The following is a 25482-nucleotide window of genomic DNA, read 5'->3' as shown; positions in this document are numbered from 1 at the left end:
CGACACGAGTGGTTCCCGGCCTCGACACATGCGTGATATCTTTGATATCTTCGGTGTCTCGCCAGGAGCCTGGATTCCTGCTGTTCGTCTTGTTCTCTGGGAGGTGTGGGCTCTGTGCGCCAGGGACAGTTCCAGATGGTTGTTGTCGCAAGGTGAGTCGTGCATCTGGTATGTACGTTGTTTACTATACTGTTGCTACCGACAACGGTTTCAGATCACATTGACGGAGCTGACATGAAGTGCACAACTGTGCCGATGTGTGGTACTGTACACGCCACCACACTGCCCTCCGCCATGTGTGTTCCTTCCCATCAACGCCCAGCCAAAACCGCTTTTTCCTCGCTATTTCGGGCGATGATGCAGATAGTCATGGACGTCAGGACTGCTGCATGATGCATCCTCTGGTCGGCTGGATGAACACCCGCCATCGCAATCTTTCTCCATTTGTCACAGACGCTGCTCCAACAGGGCACCAACACGGTCCTCCCCTCTCCCACGTTCTTGTTTGATTTGTCGAATTCCGTCTTCTCCGCACCAATTGTGCGGCTAAGTGGCACATCATGGCCGATCACTGCACATCACTCACTATCGGAGAATATGTGTCGTGCCACCAGCTGCGATGTAGCGAAAGGAAGAAGCATGAAATTGCGACCAACACGTCTGACAAAGATCGAGTGGCTTTGACCGAGGAGGTGCAATCAGGAGCTGCGGCGGTGTTGTGTGAAAGAAAGCTCCATGGTCACTGTGAGACGTGCAGCTTGGAGCCTCATCGAGTATCTCCAACGTGACGTGCAACTCCGAATCTCACGACGCCCGCCCGTTCACATGGCGTTGAGCTAATTCTCTAGCGTTGAGCTTGGCTTGATTAAGACACGTACTGGTGCTGCTCCGCTAACCCTTCTGGGCGAGCAGATCGCGCCTTGATGGGAAAAAGCAGCTCGTGCAGACTTTCGTCAATGGCCTTGGTGTGATGACATCCGGGGAAGGCTCCTGGCGAGTACTCCCGCTATACCTGTATCTTCATTCGACTCGGCAGAACTCTCCCGAACAAGTTGCCACTCTACAGCAGAATCTATTGCGAAGCCTCATTTTATTAAGCTGCTAGTGCCACGTTAGATCCGAGGGAATGATTCCTTCCAGAGAAGAGGAGCGTCTACATAAGTGAAGGAGCTGTGCCTCCAACTATTTCTCTTCCTCCCCTTGTATCCTTTACCATACTCTCCCAGACTGTCGTTTTTCCTATCCCTCAAACAACTCAACAGTACATTCTGCAAGGATGAGATACGCATTCACGATCGCTGCTCTTGCAGCTGCTGTCACTGCACTGCCGCAGGTGAGATCCATCGGTCATCACATCAACGAGAGACAAATTTGTGCTGACATGTCTTATAGATGCCAGAGGGATATGGGTAAGAGCCGTCTCAAGGGAACGATAATAGCAATGTCCCACAATGCTAACACTGCTCTCTAGCCATGTGCTAGCGCAGACGGAAAGTCCTGTGTCTCAGTGAGTTGAAAGAGACGTAGGAGGTAGCAGCAGCTATCGATGGGTGCTAATGCATCCTCCTAGAATTGATGACGGGCAGATTCAGGCACCAACTGGCTCTCCTGTCTCCCAGATCTCAGATGGGCAGATTCAGGCTCCTACTGGCTCTCCTGTCTCCCAGATCTCGGACGGACAGATTCAGGCACCTACTGGGTCGCCCGTATCGCAGATCTCAGACGGGCAGATACAAGCACCTACTGGCTCTCCTGTCTCCCAGATCTCGGACGGACAGATTCAGGCACCTACTGGGTCACCTGTATCGCAGATCTCAGACGGGCAGATTCAGGCACCTACTGGGTCGCCTGTGTCGCAGATCTCGGATGGACAAATTCAGGCTCCTACTGGGTCTCCTGTCTCCCAGATTTCGGACGGACAGATCCAAGCACCGACTGGTGCACCAGTATCCCAGATTTCAGACGGACAGATCCAAGCTCCAACCGGAAAGCCTATATCACAGATCTCGGACGGACAGATCCAGGCTCCAACCGGGAAGCCTGTATCGCAGATTTCCGATGGTCAGATTCAAGCACCTACTGGTTCACCGGTATCGCAGATTTCAGACGGGCAGATTCAGGCGCCAACTGGAAAGCCTGTATCGCAAATTCCAGATGGGTATGAGAATCCCCTCGGGAACAATATTCTTCAGTAACGCTAATTCCACTTTGCAGTCAAGTACAAGCCCCTAAGCCATCTTCCTACAAGTCCGCTGCTCCACCGACACCACCAGCAGCACCAGCAGCGCCACATGGCAGCTCTGCCTACGCCATGGAGTGCCCAGTTCCAACGGTTCCTGCAAAGATGGGCCCTGGTGCAAAGAAGCCACAAGTTCCATTCAAGTTCCCACTTGCGAATGGCTTCCCAGATCTGATGGTGCCATCCCCAGAACTTACTGCTGTCGAGAAATTGGCGCAAGGCACCCTTCCAAATGGTGCACTACCCAAGAATATTTCGGATGCATCTGCCACCAACCTGCAGCTGGTTGCTTTCAACGAGATCTTTGAGGTTGCATACTTCAACTCACTGCTCAGTAACCTCACCACTGGCGAGTACGACCTGGGCGCTGCAAAGGACTTTGTGGTCAAGGCCATCGATACCGTTCAGGCGCAAGAGCAGCTCCACGCTCTGGGTGCAAACGCCATTTTGGCTTCTGCCGGACGTACCACCATCAAGCCATGCGAGTACAAATTCCCCGCTGCAGACTTCGACACCGCCATCTCTACCGCTACGCTCTTCACCGAAGTTGTCCTGGGAACGCTTCAGGCTGCACAGACAACCTTTGCCACTACTGGGGACTCTGAACTTGTTGGCTTGTTTGGATCTGTCATCGGCCAGGAGGGCGAGCAGGTAGGCTACTACCGCGCCACTGGTCGCAAGGTGCCCTCATCTCTCCCATTCTTGACTGGTGGTGCTGGCGCTTTTGCTTTCTCTGCCCTCAACCAGCTATTCGTTGTCCCTGGCTCATGCGGAAACCTCGAAGAGATCAAGATCCCCCTCCTTTCGCCGTTGACCGTGGTCACTCCACCACCCGCTACCGGCGGTGATGCTACCATCACCTACTCCTACCCTGTCCTTCCCTCGGTCACTAGCCCCGAAAACCTTCGTCTGGTTCTCATCAACCAGCAGAACGTGCCTCTGGTCTTTCCACTGGGCGATCTGCAACGCAATGGAGACACTGTCACCTTTACTGCCCGTAAGTTAAAGATCCTCACTATCTGACACACATACATGTCTAATCATGGCGGCGATATACTAACACGTGAATAGCATGGCCATACACGAACGCCACCCTCAATGGCTTGACCATCGCCGCCGTCACCAACGGCCCAACCTCCTTCTCCAGCGTGGACGAAGTTGCCTCTGCTGCCGTCTGGGGACCAGGTCTCATTTACGTCAACTAAAACGTCTAATCATTAGAGAGAATTGACAGCAGAAAGGAAAAGAGAAATTGTATTACAGCACAGCATCCAGCATCATGAGGACAGATCCGAAGAAGAAGAGAAAGGAAAACGTATGATAATACGATGACGATGGTGATGGTGATGAGAACGCTACGGCCTGCAATCACGCCATGACCTTAATTGATGTGGTTGGTGAGTTGGTTGGGGACTCTGACTTTATAGTGTAGGATGATGATGATCATGATATGACTGGACAGAGGGAAAATAGCAGTATTGAATTATCGACAATTTTAATGTATTTATGATTTGAAGTGGAATGCAATATGATACATTTCCACTAACGTCTTTATCACCATTGGGTTGACGTTGACTGTTGATGTTGATACCTCCTAAGAGCAAAAAGGCTGGAAAAAGAAAGAAATAAAACAATGTGACAATGTAACACATCTTCATCACCTTTCTGTCAAGTATTCAATTCATCATAACAAAACATTAAAAATTTCCCATTACAATCATAATAACAATAAAACCATTACCTCATCTTCAGCTCCCCAATCCACCATATCGATAAGCATACATGGTAAAACTCTCATATTCTTCTTCCTCTTCCCCGTCCTTCCCATCACCTCCTCCATACCCCACAAACCACTGTCCACCCTCCCTCTTCGAATTCCTACTCCCCGCACCCCCAACATATCTACACGTCAACGGACACGCCTCGTGCAAATTTATTTCCGCCTCCTCCTCCTCTTCCTCATGAGAATGATTCCAGCCCTTTTTTCTTCCAAAACTACAACTCAACGGAACTCTTTTCCCCTCCACACCCTCCACACCAAATTCTCCATTCTTCTCCTTGTCGTCGTCATGGTTCGAACGAGAAGAGGAAGAGGAAGAGTCAGGCAAAGAAAAATACACCCCAGCAACCCCTTCGCCCGGAACGATTTTTACATTTCCAATTAATTCATATCGTGGAAATTGATTCTCGTTGCCGAAATTTTGCGTTACGAGGGTTTGGCCGTTGAGTGCAAACCATGTTGGTGGTGTTGTTGTCGAAAGACATTCCTCCTCATCGTCTGCTCTCCACATCGCTTTCCCATCGTTTTTGCTTCGACTTTCTCTCATCGCTGTACTGTTGACATGGACCCATTCCACCCCGTTTCCCTTTCTCGAAGAAGAAGAAGAAGAAGAAGAAGAAAGAAAATCATAATCCTTCCCACTGGCAAGTCTAAACGGGCCATCCAAAATCAGCGTTTCCGTCGCAGCCGCATACATCGTTTTTGTAGAAGAAGAAAATCCGTCATGAGTAGGAGTCAGAGTCACAGTCCCCGTTGTAAGAGTTCGAGTTAGAGTTCGAGTGATTTTGGCTGCTGTGAGGAGAGTGATTGTTTGTGTGGGTAAAGGTAGTAGAACTGCCGTTTCTCCTTGGCCCGTGGGATGGCCCGTGGGATGTTGATGGAAAGTTGTAGTTGTCGAGGAGAGGGAAAGAGAGAGACATGAGCAAGCTTGGGAGATTTGAGGTGGGGAGATGTATTTCGATAGACAAGCTGGTCGGGAGGAACGGAGGGAGTTTTTGTTGTTGTTGTTGTTGTTGAGTTTTGAAGAACAGTCGTTTTGGCGCGCAATGGGACAGGTCGAGAGAGGGTTTGTATAAGTTTCTGTCGAAGTAGTGGTAGTAATTGTCGTAGTAGCGCGTCCAAAGACGGTGCTCGAGTGGGTGATAGTTTTTGCGACTTTGGTTGTCACGGGGTAGTCGAGATATGTTTTGGTAGATGTAATTTTCGTAAACGTTTTTGTGACGCGCGAAATGGTTTTTTGGACGGTGATTACGGGGAGGGAGAGGTAGGCGGAGCAATAGGCTGTGGCGGCTTGGGAGTCTTGGGCTATGAGCGCTTTTGCTTCGTTGCAGAATGATGGCTGCTGTTGTTGTTCCCCTAGGACTTTTTGCTCGGCTCGATTGAGTGCAGGCGATGCTAATGCGCCCACGAATAACGTGGCAATGAAAGAGGAACGCATGTTGAAAAAAGAATGGAAAAACCGGGATAATTAGCGAGAGAGAGACAGAAAGTGAAGTGAAAAGAGCGAGTGTGAAAGAGTGCAACAACAATCAGAGAGACGTCAAAGGCAGCGCAGACATGCTTCCTCTCCTCACCTGGTTGGTTCTCTATTGCTGATAGCCGTAAGAAGGAGGTTACGGAGGTATCAGATTCAGAAAAGGGTGATTGATCGAGGCCCAGTCTGGCCCATCGCTAAGCCGCAAGCGCCTCTCTCTCTATCTCTCATTTCGGCATTGTTAGTGTCAAAACTAGTTCTGATGGAAATAGTTCTTCCTAGCGTTGCCGCGCATCGTAGACAGCCTGCCGAGAACTGGAGATTATTGGTCCAGAGCAGTCCGCTGGCAGAGTGGGACTGGACCCTGTATCAAACGAGCCGAGCCAGGTGGACTGTATACTTAAGAAAGTCGTCGTGAGTTGGCCAGGAGAGTCAGTTATGTTTGACAGACTATAATAAGGATCATCATAGACGCCCTGCTTGAAACAGACAGACGCGAGAGAGTTCCCCAGGTGTTGCAGTGCAGTATAGAGCCTGATCCGAGGCTGATGCGCTGACTGAGATTTATGTCTTTGACACTACAGATCAGTCAGAGGGATTTAAGATGGTGAAGAATAGAAGCAGATTGATGATTGGTTTGGAGGTGAGTGAGTGAGGAATAGCAAGTGAATAGGAGGTAGAAACAGGAGAAATCAGAGGGTGTTTCAAGGGTACGAATACGGAAGACTGTACCAGCTCGGTGATACGGAAGACTTTTACTAGCTTTAGAGACAGAACACGAGTCTTGCTTGATGACTCAGCGTCTCGATTCCATATCTTCAGTTTTATTCCAATAAGCAGTGTTATGAGTATCTCCATATATCAGCAGGGATACCTATCCTCTCTATCCACCTCGCAGTCATGCATGGATGTTATATTTGTAAGCGTTCTCAGGCAAGCAGAAATGTTCATCTTCCGTAGTCGTCTATATCATCATCATCATCATCATCATCATCATCATCATCCATCTAGCCTATTAAATCCCTCTGACTCGCTGCCTCTCTCTCTCTGTGCAAAAGTCTACCCAACCAACCCAACCTCCCCCAATAAATTATCCCCCAAATAAAAGAACAAAAAAGAAAATCAGAACAGAAAAGAAAAATACCATGTCCTCCCCCCCACCCAAACCCTTCCACATCGCCATCATAGGCGGCGGTCTGGGTGGAATCTCCCTGGGAATCGCCCTCTCACGCCGCATCAACAAGAACAAAAGCACAAACAAAAATCTCCCCTTCACATTCACCCTCTACGAATCCCGATCCTCCTTTACCGAAATTGGCGCAGGAATCAATCTCGGTCCTCAAGCAGTTCGTACTTTTCGCTATATTGACCCTCTTCTCGGCGAGAAAGTTTATGCATTGACGACGAGGAATCCGTCGCCGAATGAGGAGGTCTGGGTGGATTTGAGGTGGGGTGGTAGTGATGAAATTAGTAATACTACTACTACTACTACTGCGGGGGATGGGGAAGGAGGAAAAGGGAATGAAAGAGTAGATGGAGAAGTATTTCATCGAATTCTCGCACCTCCAACGGGGAATATGACGGTTCATCGAAGAGAAATTTTGGGACTTTTGGCGGAGGAAATGGGTGGGGAGAATGTGAAATTTGGGAAGAAATTGGAAAAGTGGGAGCAACAAGGTACTGCGGAAGATGATGTGGTGTTGAAATTCGCGGATGGGACAGAGGAACGAGCGAGTGTGGTGGTGGGTTGTGATGGGATTCATTCGAATGTGCGAGCTTGTATGTTTAGTGGTGATGATGGGAAGAAGTTGAGTAAAGCAGTGTTTAGCCAAAGTGGATGTTATCGAGCTGTGGTTCCGATGGAGAAGGCGATTGAGAAGGTCGGAGAGGAGGCGAGATTGAGTACGATTATGTTGACGCCGGGGGGATATATGATTACTTATCCGGTATGTATTGCCCATCTCTTTTCTTCCATTTTTCATTCACTTGTTTTTTCTTCCCTTTCAAATGATATTCCCCATCATCCTTCTTCTTCCCTACTAACCCCAACCCCCCTTTCTTTCTTTTTCTTTCTTTCTTTCTTTTTTTTTTTTCTTTTTTTTTCGTTTTTCTCTTGTTTTTCTTTTTCCTCTCTTCTCCTCCTTTTTCTAAATCTCACCCAGATCTCCCACGGCACCCAACTCAACTGCGCCGCCCTCCTCCCTCGCCGCGAAACCCCCACCTGGCCACACACCGAATGGATCATCCCCCATCAAGGCGCAGCCTTCCATCAAGACTGTTCCAACTGGGGTCCTCGCGCCCAAAAACTTCTCTCACTTTTCGATCCGGATCCAGATTTTTGGGCGACTTTTCAGCATCATCTTCCTTATCCTCCTCCTCCTCCTCCTTCTTCTCACCCTGAAGATCCCGATGGACATGTACAATCATCATCATCATCATCATCGCAAATTGTAGACGGCCGAGTAATTCTAATCGGAGACGCAGCCCATTCCATGCCCCCACATCAAGGCGCAGGCGCAAGTCAAGCATTAGAAGACGCATTTGTGCTCGCAGAAGTACTAGAAGAAGTCATTCAAATTGCGAGTACAAGTGATAAAAACCCACATCACATTCCATTCAATCACGTTGAAGCTGCATTGCGAGCTGTAGAAGAAATCCGTACGCCGAGGTTTACGACTGTGCATCGCTACTCGACCGAGGCTGCAGAGAGGTTTTTTTATATGTGGGAGAAGAAGTTGGAGGGAGAGGCGTTGCGGGAGTGGATTGATGAGACGGAGAGACGGCTGAGGTGGATTTGGGAGGGGGATATGGCTGTTGATGCTGCTAGGGCGAAAGAGTTGTTGAGAGAGGAATTGGGGAAGATGGAACAGCAGCGTGGTGAGTAGGGAGGTACCTACTCTTTCAGTCATGATGTATATCTGAGAATTTTGTGTTCGACTGGTTCTGACCTACTCCCTCGTACATGTGATCTCTCTTGTTATGCTACATGCTCCTCCTGCTGCTGTGTAATACTGGGTAGTGACAACTAGCTTGACAGAAGCTTAGGCATCTTCCAGCGTCGATGGGGTTCTTGAACTCACGGCCTCAGACTCGCACAGAACTTGTTTCGGCTATCCACAAGCTGAAAATGAAACTTTGGATGCCAGTCATTGTAAAGTTCCTTCAGTGCCTGAGGCTTTCTTCCGAGTTTCACGAGTGCTCGACTGGGCATGCTAGACGATTTCATTGTCAAACTTGACCGGACATGGGTGGTCCAACTCCGTTCCTGAGACGGCATCTCAAGCGCGAAGAAGCTCGCTCGAAGAGAAACGTTGGACCTGAGAAGTGAAAGTCATGGAGCACACTTCCGGTGACGAGCTCTCCGAGAAAGGTGGAGAATCTTGCGCTGTGAGTGGTGCTGATCCTCTCCAACTCAGTAAGAAGCCTCCCTCGATGACATTTCAGCCAACCTCTTTGGTCCATGCTTCTGTAGGAGCTCCCTGTTGATAGCCCAGGCGTGTCTATCTCTCCCGATGAGCAGCCCAAAAAATGGAGCATATGATTCGATGGCTCGTCTCAAGTCGTCGTTCAACCAGGGCCCGTACAAGTCGATGAACCATAATTCGCCTTGCAGAAGACCACGGACCAAATCCTACTTGGGAGTGCTTCCAGACGCCCAAGCACCCCCGTCTTTAACGAATCTTGTAATTGCTTCTTTGCACGCACGCTCGCTGTAGCTCTCCTCCCACACGGCATACAAGCTGATCATCTCCTGCGTGGCATCAATGACAGCGGGCATGTCAACGTTGCTCTCTGCCAACCAGTCCACAATCTTGCTGAGCTTGGGACCGGCTTGACGAAGGCCACTGAAACTACCCAGAAACGCCTGTTGAGCAGCGTTCGCACTCATAGTGGGCGAGAATCCTGGCCCTGAACTGGATGTCGGAGAGCCGAGAGGAGGCGAAGCTTGACCCAATGAAGCATGTGTCGAATGAGCCTGCAGTCCAGGTGGCTGTCCCGAAGGCCGCAGAACAACGGCCAACACGAGAGCAACTATGGCAAGCACGTGTGGAGGATGCAAGAAGACCAAATCTGTGAGGTAGGTGTCGTTGACAATGGAATGGGCCAGATTAGACTCTTCGGTGCTCAAGCCAAAAGTCTGGACGAAGTCATTCAGTGGGCGATAGGGGTGATGGCAGATCATGCGTGACGAGAGCGTTGATATCAAGGCGAACTCGCACTCGCCGATTTTGCTACTTTCCGATACACCCAATTCTGGCCACTGTCGGGCTGCCTCGCCCAGCATGAGCCGGATATGCTGCGGACATTCTTCCATCTTACACGCGAGGTAGACTGCGGTCGCCATGATCAGATAGGGATTCGTCTTTCGAATCTCGACGCGCAGGTAGAAACGCTTCATGTAGACTTGCGCAGTCGCGAGAGCCTGTTGTCGTAAGCTCATCCTTCGCGCCAGCTTGGCAAGTTGCTGCTGGAAATAAATGTTCATCAAGCGACGCTCAGGCATGGTATACTTGTTGTGTAGAGCTTGATTTTGCCGTTCGAGCTCCTTTCGAATGTCTGCCAATTCATCCTTGGTGAAGGTGAAGAATTTGGCCTGCGTGGAGTCCCAGTAATTGGCCGCCATGGCGCAGTCGGGGGGTCAGTCCACGATGAAAATTGAGATATGAAATGTATGAGATGCACTGACGGACGATATGAAACGTCGATGGATCTGCTTGATGTGGTCATTGTCGTGGATGATGCCGGTAGGATGAGGTATCGTCGAGTCAGCACGAAAGTCTTGGCGCTGCTGATGGCTTCAAACTGCACTTCTTCCCACTGAGACACTCCTCACCTGCCACTCTTCACCACACCCCTTTCCACCCACCACTTCCACTATACCAGAGCCGCACGTGATAATCTACCAAGACCTCAAAACACCTTTCTCGACTGCCGGGATTGTTGACAGCGATCCGGCACAACATCCAGAGCGTGTGACGGCCAGCCAGCCCAGCCAGTGGCCACGACAGTAGGCTTCGTAGGTGCACAGCCACAACCTTTCAGCTATACCGGGTCTGCGTCACGCACGCCTTGATCCACCACCTCCATCTCAGATTCGAGGTTAAATTCATCCCAGCTGCACGTCCACCTCTGCATCCCATTCCCATTGCCAAAATGGCCAATCAGACGACCTATGTCCTGCTATGCCTTGCTGCCATTCTGTTCTTGGCGACACCAGCAGCAGCCTTCGGTGCCGGCAACATCTCCTCCCTATCAAAAATCGAAGGCCACAATTGGCGACATGGTGATATCGAGGACCTGCTGAAGACGGTTGCCTTCATCAAGGGCCACAAATGGACTTCCATGATGATCAAGAGAACCTACTTTGGAAACTGGCTCCGAGACTATTCTCAGGCTGTGGATGTGGGAACACTGAAAGGCGTCCCAGCCGACACCATCCGCGTCCTGGTCTGGGTCCTGGCGTTTATGAGTTTTGGTTATGCTACGGAAGAATTTGAAGTCACTACGGAGAGACTGGGCGTGTACAGACCCGAGGAACATATCGACAATCCCAAGGATTATGCTGATAACGTCGATGCGAGGTCGTTTGATCCTCGCCTGCGTGGGCCTGTGCAGCCCATTGAGCTTGCTATTGACCCCCAGACTGGTATGAAGAACTATATTGCCAACGAGAACCTGGGCATCGCCACTTCGCTGGGCTATATCAAGTGGGCCTTTGCTCGCAGTATTCACTTTGGCCGGGTCTACACATGTGGAGCCAACAAAGGCAACGAGAAAGATCTATGCGAGGCGCTCCGATGTCTGGGGACCGGCCTGCACTGCATGGAAGACTTTGGAGCTCACACTAATTACACCGAACTGGCGCTGATTGAGATGGGATTCCACAATGTATTCCCTCATGTGGGCTCGCAGACGAGCATCAATCTTCGGGGCAAGCATGTGTATCCACTGGTGACGGGAACATTTGGAGGTGTTGATTTCTTGCATTCCGTGCTTGGCGAGGCCACCGATACCGTTACACAAGCGGAAGTCGATGACAATGAAGTGGCTCAGCTAAACGCTGCGCTTTCGGGCGCCGAGTCGAAACGCAGTGCTGGTGGGGGTGACCCTGCGAAGGAAGCATCATTTTTGACAGATGTGCTTGCGAAAGTTCCGGGCACCGGCGCTTTGATTCAGGAAGCGGTCAGTTTGCAAGCGGCATCAGATGCACAGGCAGCAGAAAATGCTCGTCTGGGTGGCGGGGGACAGCGTGGCGTCAATGATTACGATACATATGGTGCTGCACGAGCTGCAGGCGATGCGCCAACCACCCAAGGCGGTGGCTTCGCAGTGCCGCCCAAGGTGGATGCAGCAGCTGCGATGGCCAAGATCTATCCCATTCTCAGCTTTCGTGACAAGGTCGTGCGCCAAATATCTGCGATTGTGTCCAAGATACCTGGCCTGGAGAAGATTATCGACACCATCACCGAGAAGGTGACTCTATTCGTGATGGGTCTACTTGCACCTTTCGTCAAGCCCATCATCGCTTCAGCCTCGAACGCGCTCAAGCAAGGGTCCGGGACAGTTGTCAAAAGCTCCGCCAACCAGCAGTATCTTGTCTGGAAAGATCCCAACAGTTCTGACCCTACGCACTCTATGCTTTCCAAAGACCATTTCAGCAACATCTTGAACCAGCCTGCCGGAGAGCTTGCTGCGGAAATTTTGCAGTACGTCGCTCCCCGAGTCATATATGGCTGGGAACATCCCGAAGTCCCCGAGCATGAGATTCTCAATGATGTCGCACGTGTTTTCCACCACCCTGCAGCGCGAAACGAGCAAATCGAGATCCAACGAAAGATGTTTGAAACGGTCCACAAGTGGGTGCAGAAGCGGTCCGATCGTGGTTCAGGCTTGAACAACATCCTTTCTTCCGAGTCCGTGAAAGCCGGACACAATCATAAAGCCCCGGATCTTCAGTCCTCTTTCCAGGGCATTCAGCAGATTGCATCCACACACGGTCTCAACATTCCAGGTATAGGCCCTGGTGCCGGCAGTCATTCGAACACAAGAGGTGGCGTGTTCGACATGCTCGCTGAGCAGAGAGCGAGAGATGGAATCCAGGCTGATCCGAACGCATATTCTCACCAAGCCCCGCCTCCGGCCAGTTATGATCAGAGCAGTTCTAGCTATCCGACGGCGTATCAGTCCGGCTATGAGCAGCCGTGGCAGCCACAGCAACAGCAACAGCACCAGCAACAATATGGTGGCTATGGCGGAGATTATCAAACGCAACCACAGCAAGGTGGTGGGTATGGAGGAGGATACGACCCGAATCAGCAGCAAGGTTATGGCAATTACCAGCAACAGGGCCACGGTGGTGGGTATGGTCAATATTAGCATGTGGGAGGAGGAGGAGGAGGTGAGGATGATAGCCACGAGGTGCACTAGGTGGTGAGCACAATACGAGTGAAGGGGGGGGGTGATACAAGACGTAGGAGATAGAAAGGGGCACGACGACAGAGACCGATTTAGACGAATTGACCATGTTCATGACTCCCGATCACTTCACTGCTGCCACCCCACCCTTACAGATTCCCCGCCGTCGGCTCCATCCGCCCCCACGCTGCTGCCAAGCTTTCATCATCGTCTGATCTCGCAGATTCATCCTCCATCCTGAACAGTAAACAAACACAACATCTTCCTTTCCTCTCGCTCACCCTCCCACTTTGATCTTCATCATGGCACCGCAGAAACAGTAAGTCTCTGCCTCCTCGCTTAACATCATGGCGTGGCATCCTCGCTCACAACAGCTGATCCACAGATCATCAGACTGCCTACCATCAAGGCATGCCTCTTCGACATGGACGGTCTTTTGATCGATTCCGAAGACAAATATACCATATGCACCAACGAAGTTCTCAATGAATACGGCAGACCTAACCTCCCATGGCACATTAAAGCCCAACTCCAAGGCCGACCAGGACCTACAGTACGCACACCCCCTCTTCTCTTCTTCTCATCATCATCATCATCACCACCACACACACTCCCAAACTAACACCTTTCCTTCCAATTTGCTCTCCAGGCCGGCAAAATCCTCTTCGACTGGGCCCAACTCCCCATAACCCCCGAAGAATACCTCGTCAAAATCTCCTCTCGCCAACAACAACATTTCCGCACCTGCGCCCCTCTCCCCGGCGTAATCAACCTCCTCCAAACCCTCAAACACCGCAGCAGCAGCAGCCCATCATCGACATCAACATCACCACCGCGTCGTATAGAACTCGCACTAGCAACATCCAGCCACTCAGCAAATTTCCACCTCAAAACCGCCCATCTCGAATCCAGTGTATTCAGCGTCTTTGATCCTCTCCATCGTGTCCTAGGAGATGATTCACGAATCGGAAAAGGTCGAGGGAAACCTTTGCCGGATATTTGGTTGGTGGCTCTGAAAACGATTAATGATCGGTTAGAGCAAGAGGGAGAATACGAGAAGATCAAACCAGAAGAGTGTTTGGTATTTGAGGATTCGGTGCCTGGGACGGAAAGTGCGCGGAGAGCGGGGATGCAGGTGGTGTGGTGTCCGCATCCGGGACTGTTGAAGGAATTTGAGGGGAGGGAGGAGAGGGTTTTGGCAGGGTTGATGGGGCAGTATCAGGAAGAAGAAGAGCAGGAGCAGGAGTTGGGTGGGAAGAAGGATGAGAGCGGGATTGTGAGACAGAGTGGGAAACCGGGGGAGATTGGAGATGGGTGGGGGAGGCTGTTGTTGAGTTTGGAGGATTTTCCTTATGCGGAATATGGAATTGAAGTCAAGGAGGAGAGCCAGTTGTGAGTTTACTACCTACGATATCGGACAGTAAAGCTGGATAAGATGAAAGGAGGAGAAACGTGTAGACGGAGAAGCAAACGTCATATCATATGCTTTCCATACTGGCTGACGGCCAGTCAGTCTACTATGCCTAGCAGAGAACCCCCCCAAAAAAGGAAAACGCTGTTTGCTTCTAGACCCACCACCCATCGTGGTGTATCAAATGCATAGTAGTAGTAGCCATTGACTCAAAGAAACATTTTCGCTCCATCCCAGCCCGTTCATAATAGACATACCCACCATGCCGCGCCGCGCCATACGAGAAAGACCTGATGATGCCCACCCAATTCCATTCCTTTTTACTCCCTCATCTGCGCCCTCAATCCAACATTTTCCCTCTTCAGCCGACTCGTCTCTCTCCGCAACTTGATAGCTTCCTCATTCACCTCTCTCAACTTCCTCTTCAACTCCTCCACCCCATCACCACCTCTCACCGCCTTCAACACCCGCGCCAGCTCGTCATTGAATCTCGTGTACAAGGCCTCATTCTCCCCATTAGCCTCCCGGTACAGCTCATCCAGCTTCTTACATTTCGTTTCCGAAACACTCAGTGAGCTGGTCAGATCATTCTGAATCGTGCTGATGCGATTATTGAGATCTTCGAATTGCTTCGGCATGCCACCTTCCAGTTTAATCACACGCTGTGCGAGGTCCATGTTGGACGCAGTGTGCGAGAAGGAGCCACGTCCGGCCGCAGGGCCAATGGTACGACTACCCCGGAGAGGTGTGGTGCGACTGGAGGGAGTAGATGTGAGTTCGTCACCAATCTTACTGAGCTCATCTTGAAGCGAAATTTGGGCAGCTGCGATGACCGACTGTTCGTTTTGTAGACGCTCCCGAAGTTTCTGCGGTGATTGCATCCGTAGCTTTCGAGTGTGACTCGAGGGTGGCGCGTCGATGGTCGTACTTCGCGCTCGGGTGACCTTGTCAGTCTGATCCGATGGTTTCTTCACGATATTGCCTGCGCCAGGACGCTCCGACAGTCCAGCTCGGCCTGGTGTCGTGGGACGAAACTTGGTCGGTGATGCGGCACGGGGCATCAGACTTGGAATGTTGGATGTTGGCCGTGCGGTAATGACGACCTGATCAGGGTGATCACCACTTGTCTTCGGCCGAGGAATATCGGTACCATCAGTCTTCGATCGCCCCAGTTCAGGTCGGGGTAGTTGAGGTGGCTCGCCTGAGAGCGCTTTGCTTGGACCAGGTGACAATTCTCTGCGGAACGAAGACGGCAAACGCGACCGCGGCGACTTCTGCAGCGGAGTGCAAAACCGACCCGTATTTTCTCGAGAGGACGAGCCTGAGGGTGTCGAAAGTACTGGAGAGTCTGGCAATTGCTTCTCTTCCAAGATCTTCTGTGTCACTGGCTGCCTCCGTGGTGTGGTTGGACGCCCAGGGTCTCGATTTGGTGAAATCTCCCTGAGATCGGAGAGCGAACTACGCCGTTTCTTTCGAGGAGGTCCCGTTGGAAGGAAGCTTGGATGCTCACCAATTGTAGACAGACCCAGGTTGTTGCTACTAGGTGTTCGCTGCAGGTTGGGCAAGCCGCCAAATGATGCTGTTGAAACCTTTGCGCTGTCTTGCGAGGGAGCTCTATATCCCAGACTCGCTGCGTCGGTATCGATGGAGCGCGAGCGACCAAGAGAAGCCTTGGAGATGCTATTTCCAGGACTCTGGTCAGCTCTCGTGCTCTTGCTGAGGGTCCGCCATACCGATGAAACCTTGGACTCCTGTTCGGACTTGCTGTTCTCCCTGGTTAACGTGCTGAAGCCAAACTTGCGACGCAGCGAAGACGTGTTGCTCGTCAGCGAAGCAGAATTCGTGGATCGGACTCTCTTGTGGGAGTTGAAAGAACCGCTGTCTTTGTAGCTCTGCACAAAACTATTGTCGACAGGCTCGCCAAAGTAGGTATCGGTATCGTCAACGAAGCGGTCCATGAGAGCAATGTAATCGTGCGGGTTGCCTTCGGTCACGAGGAGTTCGGCAAAACATGCCGTGAGCGTGCCACGATCGCCATCATTGCCAGTGCCATCAAGCAAATCCGCCAGAAGCTTCAGGATTGCCTTGAATGCTCGTTGGTTCTGAGGAGCAAGTGTGCCCATACAGGACTTGAAGTACTCGTCGAAATCGCTTGGGAACGCCGTCTCCGCTTTGGTCTGGATATCTTGCAGCACAGCAAAGGGCATGACCTGTCCGATGCGCTCTTTCCAAGCATGGTTGAGAAACTTTTCGAACGCGGCGAATAACACATCCAGAGGTGCCTGAGCAGCAAGAACCATCATGTTGGGGTCATCCAGAAGCCCGGTATACAGCTCATCCACGGACATCTCGTCTGCAACGAGTCGCAGTTTGAGGTTCTTGCCCACAATGTTCCCTTTGCGAGCTTGGATCGCGAGTACGTAAGTGGACAGAGTATCCTCCAGCTTCTTTAGCTGATTTGCGGCCAGATCGCTGGGCGGCGAGAAAGGCATTTGACCCTCCTTGGAAGAAGGTCTGCCCTCTCGGCTGGAGGGCTTGTGTGATGAGGCATTGCTGGGGAGGCGTGGTATGCTGGTCATCGTAGGGGGTAGTGGCTTTTGGAGCAAGGTCGGCGGATCAGAACCAGGACCAACGCTCGAAAGAAAACTGGAAAGGAGCTTTTTCGGCGATTTGGGACGATGTATGCGCTCACGAGGGGCGAACTGCACTTGCCTCAGCTCACCATTATGAGCCGCAGTCTTGAGTTCGATGGATTGGAGGATATCCGCATTACGCAGCAGCGTGCACGCCGCCATCCCAGGCTGCTCCGCACTCAGGCGAGCACTGAGGATAGTGGCAACCTTTCTTCGCAGAGCGGGTACCAGATCTGGTGTGTCCACGTGCTCGCGTCCAAAGCTGCCATCTACTGACTCCACAGTCAGCCGCCAGTCTCCGTCGCGATGCGAGGCGAGATGAATCGCTGCACGCAAGCCGCCTTGCCCTAATAGGGCCTGTGTACTATGCCGTTCGGCATCCACAATGATTCGTATTGGTGCATTCGTGCTTCGTGCGGCAACATGCTCGGCATTGGAATCTTCGAAAATCGAGCTGAGCAAGCCAAGGCTGTCTGATCCTGGATCGGTTGCGCGAATCTCCCAGGTGGCAGATTCGCGCTCTGATTCGGAGAACCGACTCTCGACTCTGGCTTTTGCAACTTCCTCGATCAGCCTACCTGCTCTGCCATCGTACGAGTGCTCCAAGCGCAAGATTTGGGAAGAGTCCAGTATGGGCTCCTGGGCAGTCAATGCGCCGCCAATGTCAAGTTGGAAGAACGTCATTAGTTGCAGAGCGTGACCATCGTGAGATTCTGTGAGTTGTAAAGCATCAAGCTGAAGTCGACGGACGAAGTGCAAATCCCCCATCGTATCTGTGAGACTTTCCATCGATCGATTGGGCATCGATCCACTCTCAATCTCGGTCATCAACGTCCGAGCAGTGGCTTTGGACCCAGGTGCCTTCTCCACGATAATAATACCATCGGTGAAGAGGAAGATAATTCCGCTGGGACCATCGCATTTATCGTATCCGTATGGCGGCATAAGCTCCACAAAGTCAGCCGCGGTGACCAGACGCCCGGTAATATTGATGTCGATGGGCCAGCCGAGAGTACGTGAGCGTAGTCTTTCGACTATTGCCGTAGCCTCACTGCCTTCGTTCTCGGCGCAAATATCTGAAATCATGTCGCGAGCTTTCAGTAATGTCTTTAATGCCGGGTGCTTGATGGGCATGTTCTTCACGATGCTGTCGATATAAAGTTGGTATCGTGGTAACCGCTGTATGGGTTCGATGAGCAAGGAGTTGAGCTTCTGCTCTCCGATGTCTTGCAATTCCAGCGCCAGTCCATCTCCATTCCGCAGGATCGCCCGCAGTGTCGTGGTCACTTGCCTGTGAGCACCCAGGTATTCTCTATATGCCTCTGAGAATTTCGGGAACCACTCGCACAGACATTGGGCGACGTCGCCCAGACCTTGGGCATCGGGTAAAGGCTCATCCGTATTTGTCGCGTCATCGACGGAGTTGTCAATGTCTTCTGCAGATGCGGAATCCGTCTCGTTGATGACGTTGCGCAGATGGTCCAAAAAGGCCGAATTGAGCTCCAGTATGCGGTGGAGAGAGTCGGGAAACACTTCAGTCAGAGTCTGCTGGTGTCGAGCTTTGAGGTCTGCTCCAATGTTACTGGCCAAACCTTGTAGGTCACCCAGACGATTCACATAATTCTCCTCTGTCGCGAGTAGCTCGGCGATCTGGGTACGAGAGTGCTCCTTCTGCGACTTCAAGAACGAGTTGGTCCTGCCGATCGCAATGGCCTTTGACGGCGCTCGCTTGATTCTCGATGTAGGCAGGAACGTGGGCTCCCCAAAAGTGGCGATGAGGTCGGCATATCGTCCATACTGCCGCTTGAGCAGTTCATGATCGCGGAGCTCCTCTGTGCCGTCTGCTGTGTCGGGTGGCTCCTTGATCGTCCCCGGGGGCAGGACAACGTCCACGTCCAACCACGACAGACGCTGCTCACAGAAGGCAACGTGCAACTGATGCCAATAATATATAAAAATACCTTACCTAATAGAATCAATACAGCGTGCCCTAGCTATACGCCTATACCGCAGCCCTGGTGGAGTCGCGCGTGGATGGCGAAACCAGGGTCGACAAGGTACCGGGATATGTTTAGTTTAATTCCCATGGAAAAGTGAAGCCGAGATTCCTTTTTATGGCGCGTTCAGTGGTTGCGCCTGCAGGACTCTTGACGCCGTGCCCTGTTGCACAACTTGGTTGTTGTCTCTCAGCCGCTTAAGCTTGTTGTTTATGTTGTTGTTGTTGTTTTGTTGTCGTCTCGTCCCTGAGACATCTCTGCACTGCAGCTGCACCGCATTTGCATCCTTGCTCAGGGCCGATCTGGCAGCCTAATTCTGCTCTAACTGTCCGCGCCAGATCTGCCTACAAGGGCTTTGTTGTTACCTCCAGCTACAGTACATACACTACCTTACAGTTGTACTAAGGTACATCATAGCCGCCTGACGCGTCGCGAAATCAACAGAGACTACTACCTCACTGGACACACCCAGCGACAACGGCCTCATTTTGCACGCGCACACTTACGCATTCACGACCATCACGACGCGACGATATGATATGACGCAGCACTATAGCAATATCGACAGAAAGCACGCCTAGAACGAACGAACGAGCGAAGAACCGACCGACCGACCGACCGAACGAGCGAGCTCCCTCTCATGGCCACAGTAATCGCCGCGCCACCTGCTCTGTCAGGGGAGCTCGCCCTCTTTCACACCACCGATCCATTGCTCGGCAACTCGCCGGTACTCGTCTTCCACGGGCCCGCGGCCACCATTGGAGCCACGAGCTCGCGCATCCAGGTTCACGTCTTCACGCCCGCCGGATGGGGTTCCTATGCGCGTCTGTCCGTTTCGCCGAACTCGCCGTTCTACTCGGCTGTCAGCAACCTTCCGCGGGAAGAGCAGGGGGACGAAGTCTGTCGTGGCCTGGCTTTCGGCCTCAAGAAGTACTTTACAGAACTGGGCGAGAATGTGCGCAAGACGTGGACGGCACAGGTCAAGGCACCGTCACCAGGCGCCTTGTTCGGGGATGACCACATTGCTATCTTGGCCACGCGAATGACCAAGATCGATAATGTTTATGACGTGATTGGAGAGATATCAGAGATATTCATCTTGATATTCATCTTCATCACCATCACCACCACCACCACCACCACCACCACCACCAACACTCTCTCCTGGCACCCGGAATGGCGACGCAGAATCCCCATACGGGCGTGCCCATTACCATCTGGCCCGACGCGGACTTGCATCGGGTGCGCCTTCTCGAGCTGCCCGCTGAGCTGCTGGCCCTGCTTACGGCGGAAAATCCACCCAGGTCCGCGTCCGCCTCCACAGATTGCTAGCCTACCGCCGTGGCCGGTTCACATTGCTAATCCCCCTTCCATCAAGCCACAGCCTACAAATCAAGTCCAGGGAGGTTGTCAATGGCAACAATGCAAAGGAAGCCCATTCGGTGCTCTGTACCCCCAACCAGACTTATCAGATACGTCAAGTTAGCACCTCCAACAGCGTCTATCTCATCCGACCCCACGATATACCCGATCCGAGTGGAGGGGTTCCCACGACCGGAGTTGAAGCCGTCTCCAAGTGTGACACTACCATTGAACTACTGCCAACTGCGCCCTCCTCCGCTGCCCCATACATCAAGGCTGCTCTTCCAATTTACGCGTCAACCGGGAATTACGGCACTGGAGCGTCCATCACAAAGCGCGAGCTGTTTTCACATATTCCCCTCAGCCAAGTCGAGTGCGAGGAAGGATGGCGCGAACTGGCCTGTTTTGAGTCGGAAGACCCTCCAGGCAGTTACATCCCGAGCGCCAAGGTAAAGGCCGAGGTATGGCAATCCGCCATGACCGTGGCAGTGGCAGATGGCATCGCGGTCGATTCTCCCTTTCCAGAGAACGATATACCCCCATTTGCCATTGACCTTCCCGGTGACTGGCCACAGGGACTGGTGCGCAGCGTGTTCTCGAGTGTATCGACCTCCACGCCGGGCGGGCACCTGGCTATCGATAAACAGAGAGCCGTCAACTTCGCGGGTGTCAACCTGCTCCAGGCAAAGTCAGAGGGTAGAGCAATCGATGCCATCCGCTTCCTCCAAGTCTGGCGTGATGCCATGCCCGAGGCGTGGAGAGACGGTTGTGAGTTCGCCGTCCTACAAGGCTACTACACCCTGACAGACCATGCCAAATCCATCAAATACGTCGACACGACCGCCGCAGCAACCGCTGCACTCGAAGCCACAGCAAAGGAAGCAAAGTCTCTCGGCGCCAAAAGAAAATGGCACGAAAAATTTCGCGCTTCTTCCAAAAAGACGGCCTGAATATGTCTATAATCTCAAATAATGACCACACCCCATCAAATTATGATACCTTATAACACCTGTCCTCACATTACCCTCTCGCTCAGTCTCCTCCCTCCTCCTCCTCCTCCTCCTCCACCTCATTGGCCCTATAAGTGGTAGTAGGTCACGTTTGTCATTCAATCCGAATCGTCAAAACCGCACCCTCTCTCTCTACCTTCCCTTCAAAAACCTCATATTGTCATCAGTGAGGTACTCATCAGTGAGGTACCCTACCTACCTACCGACCTGTTCCTACATATGTGTATGTGTACCTACCTACCTGACCTACCTGATCTATTGTATGTACATATGTACATAAGGTATGTACCTTGGGTAAAGTAGACATCATTTGTAAGATGCCTAGATACATGTAGGTGGTGTTTTTTGATTTTATTTTCTTTGTGTGCTGATCGTACCTCCTAGTAAGCCTAGGAGGTTGGTCAGTATCTACATACATAGGAGGTACCTCCTCCTCGGGGAGGCGAGATCATCATAACATCCCGTCCTCTGTCATCATCATCATCATCAATGGCAAATGTAGGGACCTTCTAGGTAAGGTACATGTACGCTCAAAAAAAGAAATCAAAAGCGAGTCATTATACAAGTCCCTGCATGATTGATCTTCAGGGAAAAAAGGAACAAAAGAACAAAAAGAAAACAACTTCGTATTTTAATTGGCCATGAACATAATCATATTCATGACTCTGGTATTTACACGACTGACAGGGTATCTCAAATATCGCTCTGGTCTGGACCTTCCTTCTGAGCGCGACGAGGGCGATGCCGTAATGAGCAGCCAGCCAATGCCATGCGTGCGTCATACGTCTTTTCCTCTTCCTCCTTATCGTCCTCCATGAAATCCACAGGCGCAACATGGCACCTCCTGTGACCAAGTGGCCGAAGATCTTTCCCCTGGCCCCCACACCCTCTATGTGCCGCTCTGTTCCCCCAGAACGAACGTCACCTACGTCGCTCAGTCCATCCTCCTCCGTCTTTACCATTAAAGAAAGCAAGAACAAATGCGGGATTCGCAGACTTGGGATTCGCGTAGCCCGGTGGGTATGAAGCGACAAATACAAACGATTGCATGTTTCGCAATTGTTGGAAGATGGTGGAGAAGAATTGTAGAACCGTCGCACAAGAAGTGACATCCAATTGAACGCCTCGCTATGCCGTAAAGTCGTAGCCATAAAAGTCTGGAAGATAAAGAAAGGCTGCGCATCACCCTCGTTCAGTTGCAGGGAACATGTCCGGTCCTGAGCCCTCTGTAGAGTCCCCTTCGATGGTCTTCTTCCAGTGCGCCGGTAGGCACACACACACGAGGGGAAACGCCTTGACCTCGCCGTCCTCGGAAGCCTCTTGATCTCTGCTGTTCGGTGCAGTGCTCAGCCCACTATCTCGCTGCACCTTATCGTCGTCTCGCCAGTCTTCGGCGCGCTGTCTCACGCGTACGCCTGTGGCCCAGCCATCATCCCAGATTCCAAGAACTTTGATCATGTCTCCGCGCTCAAGCTGGAACTCGTCGCCCGCTCGAGGTTCGTAGGCCCATAATGTGGATACCAAATCTCCCGAAAGGATCTCGTCTTGAGAGTAGTAGTCTTTGAAGAAGTTGAGCTGCTCACTTTGATTGTTAGACTCGGGAGAGGTGAAGTCGCCTGAGCTTGGAGACGTGTCCTGAGCAGCAGCGCCAATAACGCCAAGTTGAGATCCGCTGGAGAGAGAGCCACTACGCTTCGGAGGCGGCGCAAGCCTGGATTCTGGCATGTGCTCGTGATCAGACATGTCCTTCGAGTATCGTCCCACCGCATCATAGGAGCTCTTGGAATGGCTTGCGTTTTCCAGGGCTGACATGCGCGCGACACGTGCTCCTGGTACGACAGCCAAACCAGCACGTTCTTGGTAGTCCCGTGCGCCGTCATTGTAGCCCATCTCTTTATGCTGTCTGGCAGGCGCTGGCTGATTGAAGACACTGGAGACTGGACTAGAGTCTCTGCGCCTCTTCAACAGTAAACAACCACCAACAATCAGGCCCAGGAGTAGAAGCGCGCCCAGGACGCTACCAATGACAATCCCAGCGATTTGACCACCACTGAGTCCACGGCTGTTGCCTCCATTGCCTGTCTGCGCCGCTCCCGTCGCAGCACTCGAGATGCTAGTGGCCGATTGAGAAACGGTGATTGGAGCCAGGGACGAGGACGCTATCACGGGAAGCTGGACTCCATTGCACCGGGTGTTCGTGTCTGAGAAGACACAGCACGAGTCCGTCGCATTGGGCGAACTTGCTGCGCAGTAGGAGCACAGACCGGCGATGTTCTGGGTGAAGCCACAGTTATCGGGTTGGTTCGCGACTCCTTCAATGCATGACCCCGTTATGGAATTAGCAGGCAGGGCGCAGTTCGTGAAGTCGGCACGGACTTGTGTCAAGGCGTTATTGCCTGCATTGCCGCAGATATTGCTGGCAGCAATCTGCTGCTCGCTCTGAGCATATTCGGCACACGAGTCTGCACAGAGGGGTCGTGTCGCGGTTCCTGAAAGAGAGCATGGCTCAATGGAGTTCTGCACAATGGCATTGCAAAGGACGCTCGTGGTGTATCGCGCATAGAAGTCGGTAGTATTATCCCGCTGGACGTTGTCGCAGCCTATCAGTGTGGCGTATCTGATCCATGTTAGTGCATTGGCGGGGAGAGTGAGCAAGACGCGACATACCGTAGTTGCGTGAAGTCGCCTGCAATATATGCGGCGAGGCCATCGTCGAACGAGGTTGTGTCTGAGACATTGGACAGGAACGGGAAGAGGCCGGCCACGTCGCCGCTGGTCGAGATTGACGCGGCGCTGAAGGCTGGACAGGCCGTTGAGTCGGCCAGCGATATGCATCGCGTTTGCGCCATGGTTGTGTGGATGCTAGCAGTGAGCAATACGCATAACGCAGCAGCAGGAGAGATGCGGATTAATTGTCGAGTCCTCTGGACGGAGTGGCGATGATGAGATGTGCGGATAGGTGGTGCCCGGTCTGGATCTGCATTGTGCTTGTGTTGATGCTCGTTTCTTGACTCGCTCGACGGCTTCGTGGCCCGCAGGACGCGATCGTCGTTGTTGATGCCACGACCACCACCGCTGGCGCTCCGGCTCATGGTCCGAGTGTGTTCCTTGGCTCCCCCGTTCCCAAGTTCCAGCCCAATGGGTGCGGACGGTATGGTATATGCGGTATATGGGTGTATGGTCGGCGCAGGCGTTGTCAGATGGGCGTTGACAAAGGTTTCTGACTTTCTGTCCTGCCGGCAGTCTGCCAGTGCTGTCGTAGTTCTACCGGGACACGCTCCTCACCGCCGTAGATGTGGTTCGACCGTTCGACACGTCTAGCGGCACAGGAAGGTTATCAGCTGCATTGGATGCCGTGGATGGGATGGGTGGTGTGGCCTCAATGGCTTCTGCCTCGTGGGCGTCCGAAGGGCGGGCTCCAGGAACGAGCGACTGGGGTGAGTGCCTGTCCCAACAACGACTCCTCTCGCTGTCGCCCGGAAGGTGAGGTCGAGAGGTCAAGGTGGCTCCGTGTTTGCAAAGTCGGATGGACACACTCATCACAGTAGCAGAAACGGCCAACAGAAGCTTGGGTGCATCTCATTTGCAGTGCATCCCGGTCTTGCTGCCGCTCATTCGTCCGGATGTTGCTGCTTGCATACCGAGATGAGGCCGATCGACAGCTAGCTGTAGTGCACCAGTGCGCACCTTTGTGCATTGAGATGAAACACCTGCTGTGACCGATGCTCCGACTTCACGTTCACGACATTATATGGATGATTCCACCAGACAGACACAGACGAGCTGTTGTGTCCTCTTTCTCTCCATCTTTGGCATCCCATAGCGCGCCGAGGGGTTGAAGGGAACGTCCTGCACTCCCACGAGCTTGTGCCCGCAAGACATCCCGGACAAACGCTCGATCCGCGCTGATGCCGCTGGCATCAGTCTCCGTCTCAGTACCCGATGAGGCCATTGTGTACCCTATGCCAACGGGTGAAGTCCACGAGTTTGCTCATCAAGCAAGGGAGCTCGCTCGATGGCGCGGGGCAATAGCAATGTACCTATGTCTGGTGTATTGAGCCGGCAAGCAAGGAGTGCACACCGCTCTGCCTCGTGGCATATTGAGTTCACTTTTCAACAACCACATCCATGTCTTCATGACAACCAGAGAGAGAGGAAGA

General features: G+C 52.3%; 10 protein-coding genes across 10 annotated transcripts; 6 read left to right on the top strand and 4 right to left on the bottom strand.

Moving 5' to 3' along the window:
• Positions 1-1706: 1706 nt before the first annotated feature.
• Positions 1707-2123, top strand: SEPMUDRAFT_17812 (uncharacterized protein; the record flags this gene model as incomplete). Its single annotated transcript, XM_016908299.1, has 1 exon — positions 1707-2123. A coding segment is annotated over one exon (417 nt), but the record flags the coding sequence as incomplete, so codon positions are not given.
• SEPMUDRAFT_91987 (uncharacterized protein) lies at positions 1978-3797 on the top strand. Its single transcript, XM_016910574.1, has 3 exons — positions 1978-2158; positions 2215-3236; positions 3311-3797. Exons 2-3 carry the CDS (start codon positions 2312-2314, stop codon positions 3442-3444), a joined length of 1059 nt encoding a protein of 352 aa, XP_016757487.1. The 5' UTR covers positions 1978-2158; positions 2215-2311; the 3' UTR covers positions 3445-3797.
• Positions 3798-3987: 190 nt separating this feature from the next.
• Positions 3988-5586, bottom strand: SEPMUDRAFT_158572 (uncharacterized protein; the record flags this gene model as incomplete). Its single annotated transcript, XM_016907797.1, has 1 exon — positions 3988-5586. Exon 1 carries the CDS (start codon positions 5455-5457, stop codon positions 3988-3990), a length of 1470 nt encoding a protein of 489 aa, XP_016757486.1. The 5' UTR covers positions 5458-5586.
• Positions 5587-6638: 1052 nt separating this feature from the next.
• SEPMUDRAFT_120221 (FAD/NAD(P)-binding domain-containing protein) lies at positions 6639-8378 on the top strand (the record flags this gene model as incomplete). The annotated part of the gene is made up of 2 exons (XM_016901582.1): positions 6639-7439; positions 7656-8378. 2 exons carry the CDS (start codon positions 6639-6641, stop codon positions 8376-8378), a joined length of 1524 nt encoding a protein of 507 aa, XP_016757485.1.
• A 70-nt stretch (positions 8379-8448) lies between these two features.
• On the bottom strand, positions 8449-10054 carry SEPMUDRAFT_151416 (cyclin-C). Its single transcript, XM_016906807.1, has one exon. The coding sequence runs from the start codon at positions 9995-9997 to the stop codon at positions 9125-9127; it is 873 nt and encodes a 290-aa protein (XP_016757484.1). The 5' UTR covers positions 9998-10054; the 3' UTR covers positions 8449-9124.
• A 416-nt stretch (positions 10055-10470) lies between these two features.
• Positions 10471-13027, top strand: SEPMUDRAFT_151415 (heterokaryon incompatibility Het-C). The gene has a single exon (XM_016906806.1). It carries the CDS (start codon positions 10648-10650, stop codon positions 12868-12870), a length of 2223 nt encoding a protein of 740 aa, XP_016757483.1. The 5' UTR covers positions 10471-10647; the 3' UTR covers positions 12871-13027.
• Positions 13028-13198: 171 nt separating this feature from the next.
• Positions 13199-18880, top strand: SEPMUDRAFT_91979 (HAD-like protein). The gene is made up of 3 exons (XM_016910573.1): positions 13199-13228; positions 13303-13462; positions 13559-18880. Exons 1-3 carry the CDS (start codon positions 13212-13214, stop codon positions 14303-14305), a joined length of 924 nt encoding a protein of 307 aa, XP_016757482.1. The 5' UTR covers positions 13199-13211; the 3' UTR covers positions 14306-18880.
• Positions 14641-19040, bottom strand: SEPMUDRAFT_110859 (uncharacterized protein; the record flags this gene model as incomplete). Its single annotated transcript, XM_016900877.1, has 3 exons — positions 14641-18888; positions 18915-18919; positions 18962-19040. 3 exons carry the CDS (start codon positions 19038-19040, stop codon positions 14641-14643), a joined length of 4332 nt encoding a protein of 1443 aa, XP_016757481.1.
• A 1138-nt stretch (positions 19041-20178) lies between these two features.
• SEPMUDRAFT_151414 (uncharacterized protein) lies at positions 20179-21319 on the top strand. Its single transcript, XM_016906805.1, has one exon. The coding sequence runs from the start codon at positions 20789-20791 to the stop codon at positions 21260-21262; it is 474 nt and encodes a 157-aa protein (XP_016757480.1). The 5' UTR covers positions 20179-20788; the 3' UTR covers positions 21263-21319.
• A 1185-nt stretch (positions 21320-22504) lies between these two features.
• Positions 22505-24171, bottom strand: SEPMUDRAFT_52370 (uncharacterized protein; the record flags this gene model as incomplete). Its single annotated transcript, XM_016909222.1, has 2 exons — positions 22505-23939; positions 23990-24171. The coding sequence occupies 2 exons, from the start codon at positions 24169-24171 to the stop codon at positions 22505-22507; spliced, it is 1617 nt and encodes a 538-aa protein (XP_016757479.1).
• Between the last annotated feature and the right edge of the window lie 1311 nt (positions 24172-25482).

This window comes from Sphaerulina musiva, assembly GCF_000320565.1.
Source record: "Sphaerulina musiva SO2202 unplaced genomic scaffold SEPMUscaffold_10, whole genome shotgun sequence".
NCBI classification, from domain to species: Eukaryota; Fungi; Ascomycota; class Dothideomycetes; order Mycosphaerellales; family Mycosphaerellaceae; genus Sphaerulina; species Sphaerulina musiva.
Note: the sequence above shows the minus strand (reverse complement) of the source record. Positions and strands in the feature narration are given on the sequence as shown.

Bases quoted from the DNA above. Each gene is read 5' to 3' on its own strand.
- SEPMUDRAFT_91987 (XM_016910574.1), top strand. From the start codon at position 2,312: ATGGAGTGCCCAGTTCCAACGGTTCCTGCAAAGATGGGCCCTGGTGCA. The intron at 3,237-3,310 runs GTAAGTTAAAGA...ACACGTGAATAG, and splicing joins CACTGTCACCTTTACTGCCC to CATGGCCATACACGAACGCC.
- SEPMUDRAFT_151416 (XM_016906807.1), bottom strand. From the start codon at position 9,997: ATGCCTGAGCGTCGCTTGATGAACATTTATTTCCAGCAGCAACTTGCC.
- SEPMUDRAFT_151415 (XM_016906806.1), top strand. From the start codon at position 10,648: ATGGCCAATCAGACGACCTATGTCCTGCTATGCCTTGCTGCCATTCTG.
- SEPMUDRAFT_91979 (XM_016910573.1), top strand. The intron at 13,463-13,558 runs GTACGCACACCC...TTTGCTCTCCAG, and splicing joins AAGGCCGACCAGGACCTACA to GCCGGCAAAATCCTCTTCGA.
- SEPMUDRAFT_151414 (XM_016906805.1), top strand. From the start codon at position 20,789: ATGACCGTGGCAGTGGCAGATGGCATCGCGGTCGATTCTCCCTTTCCA.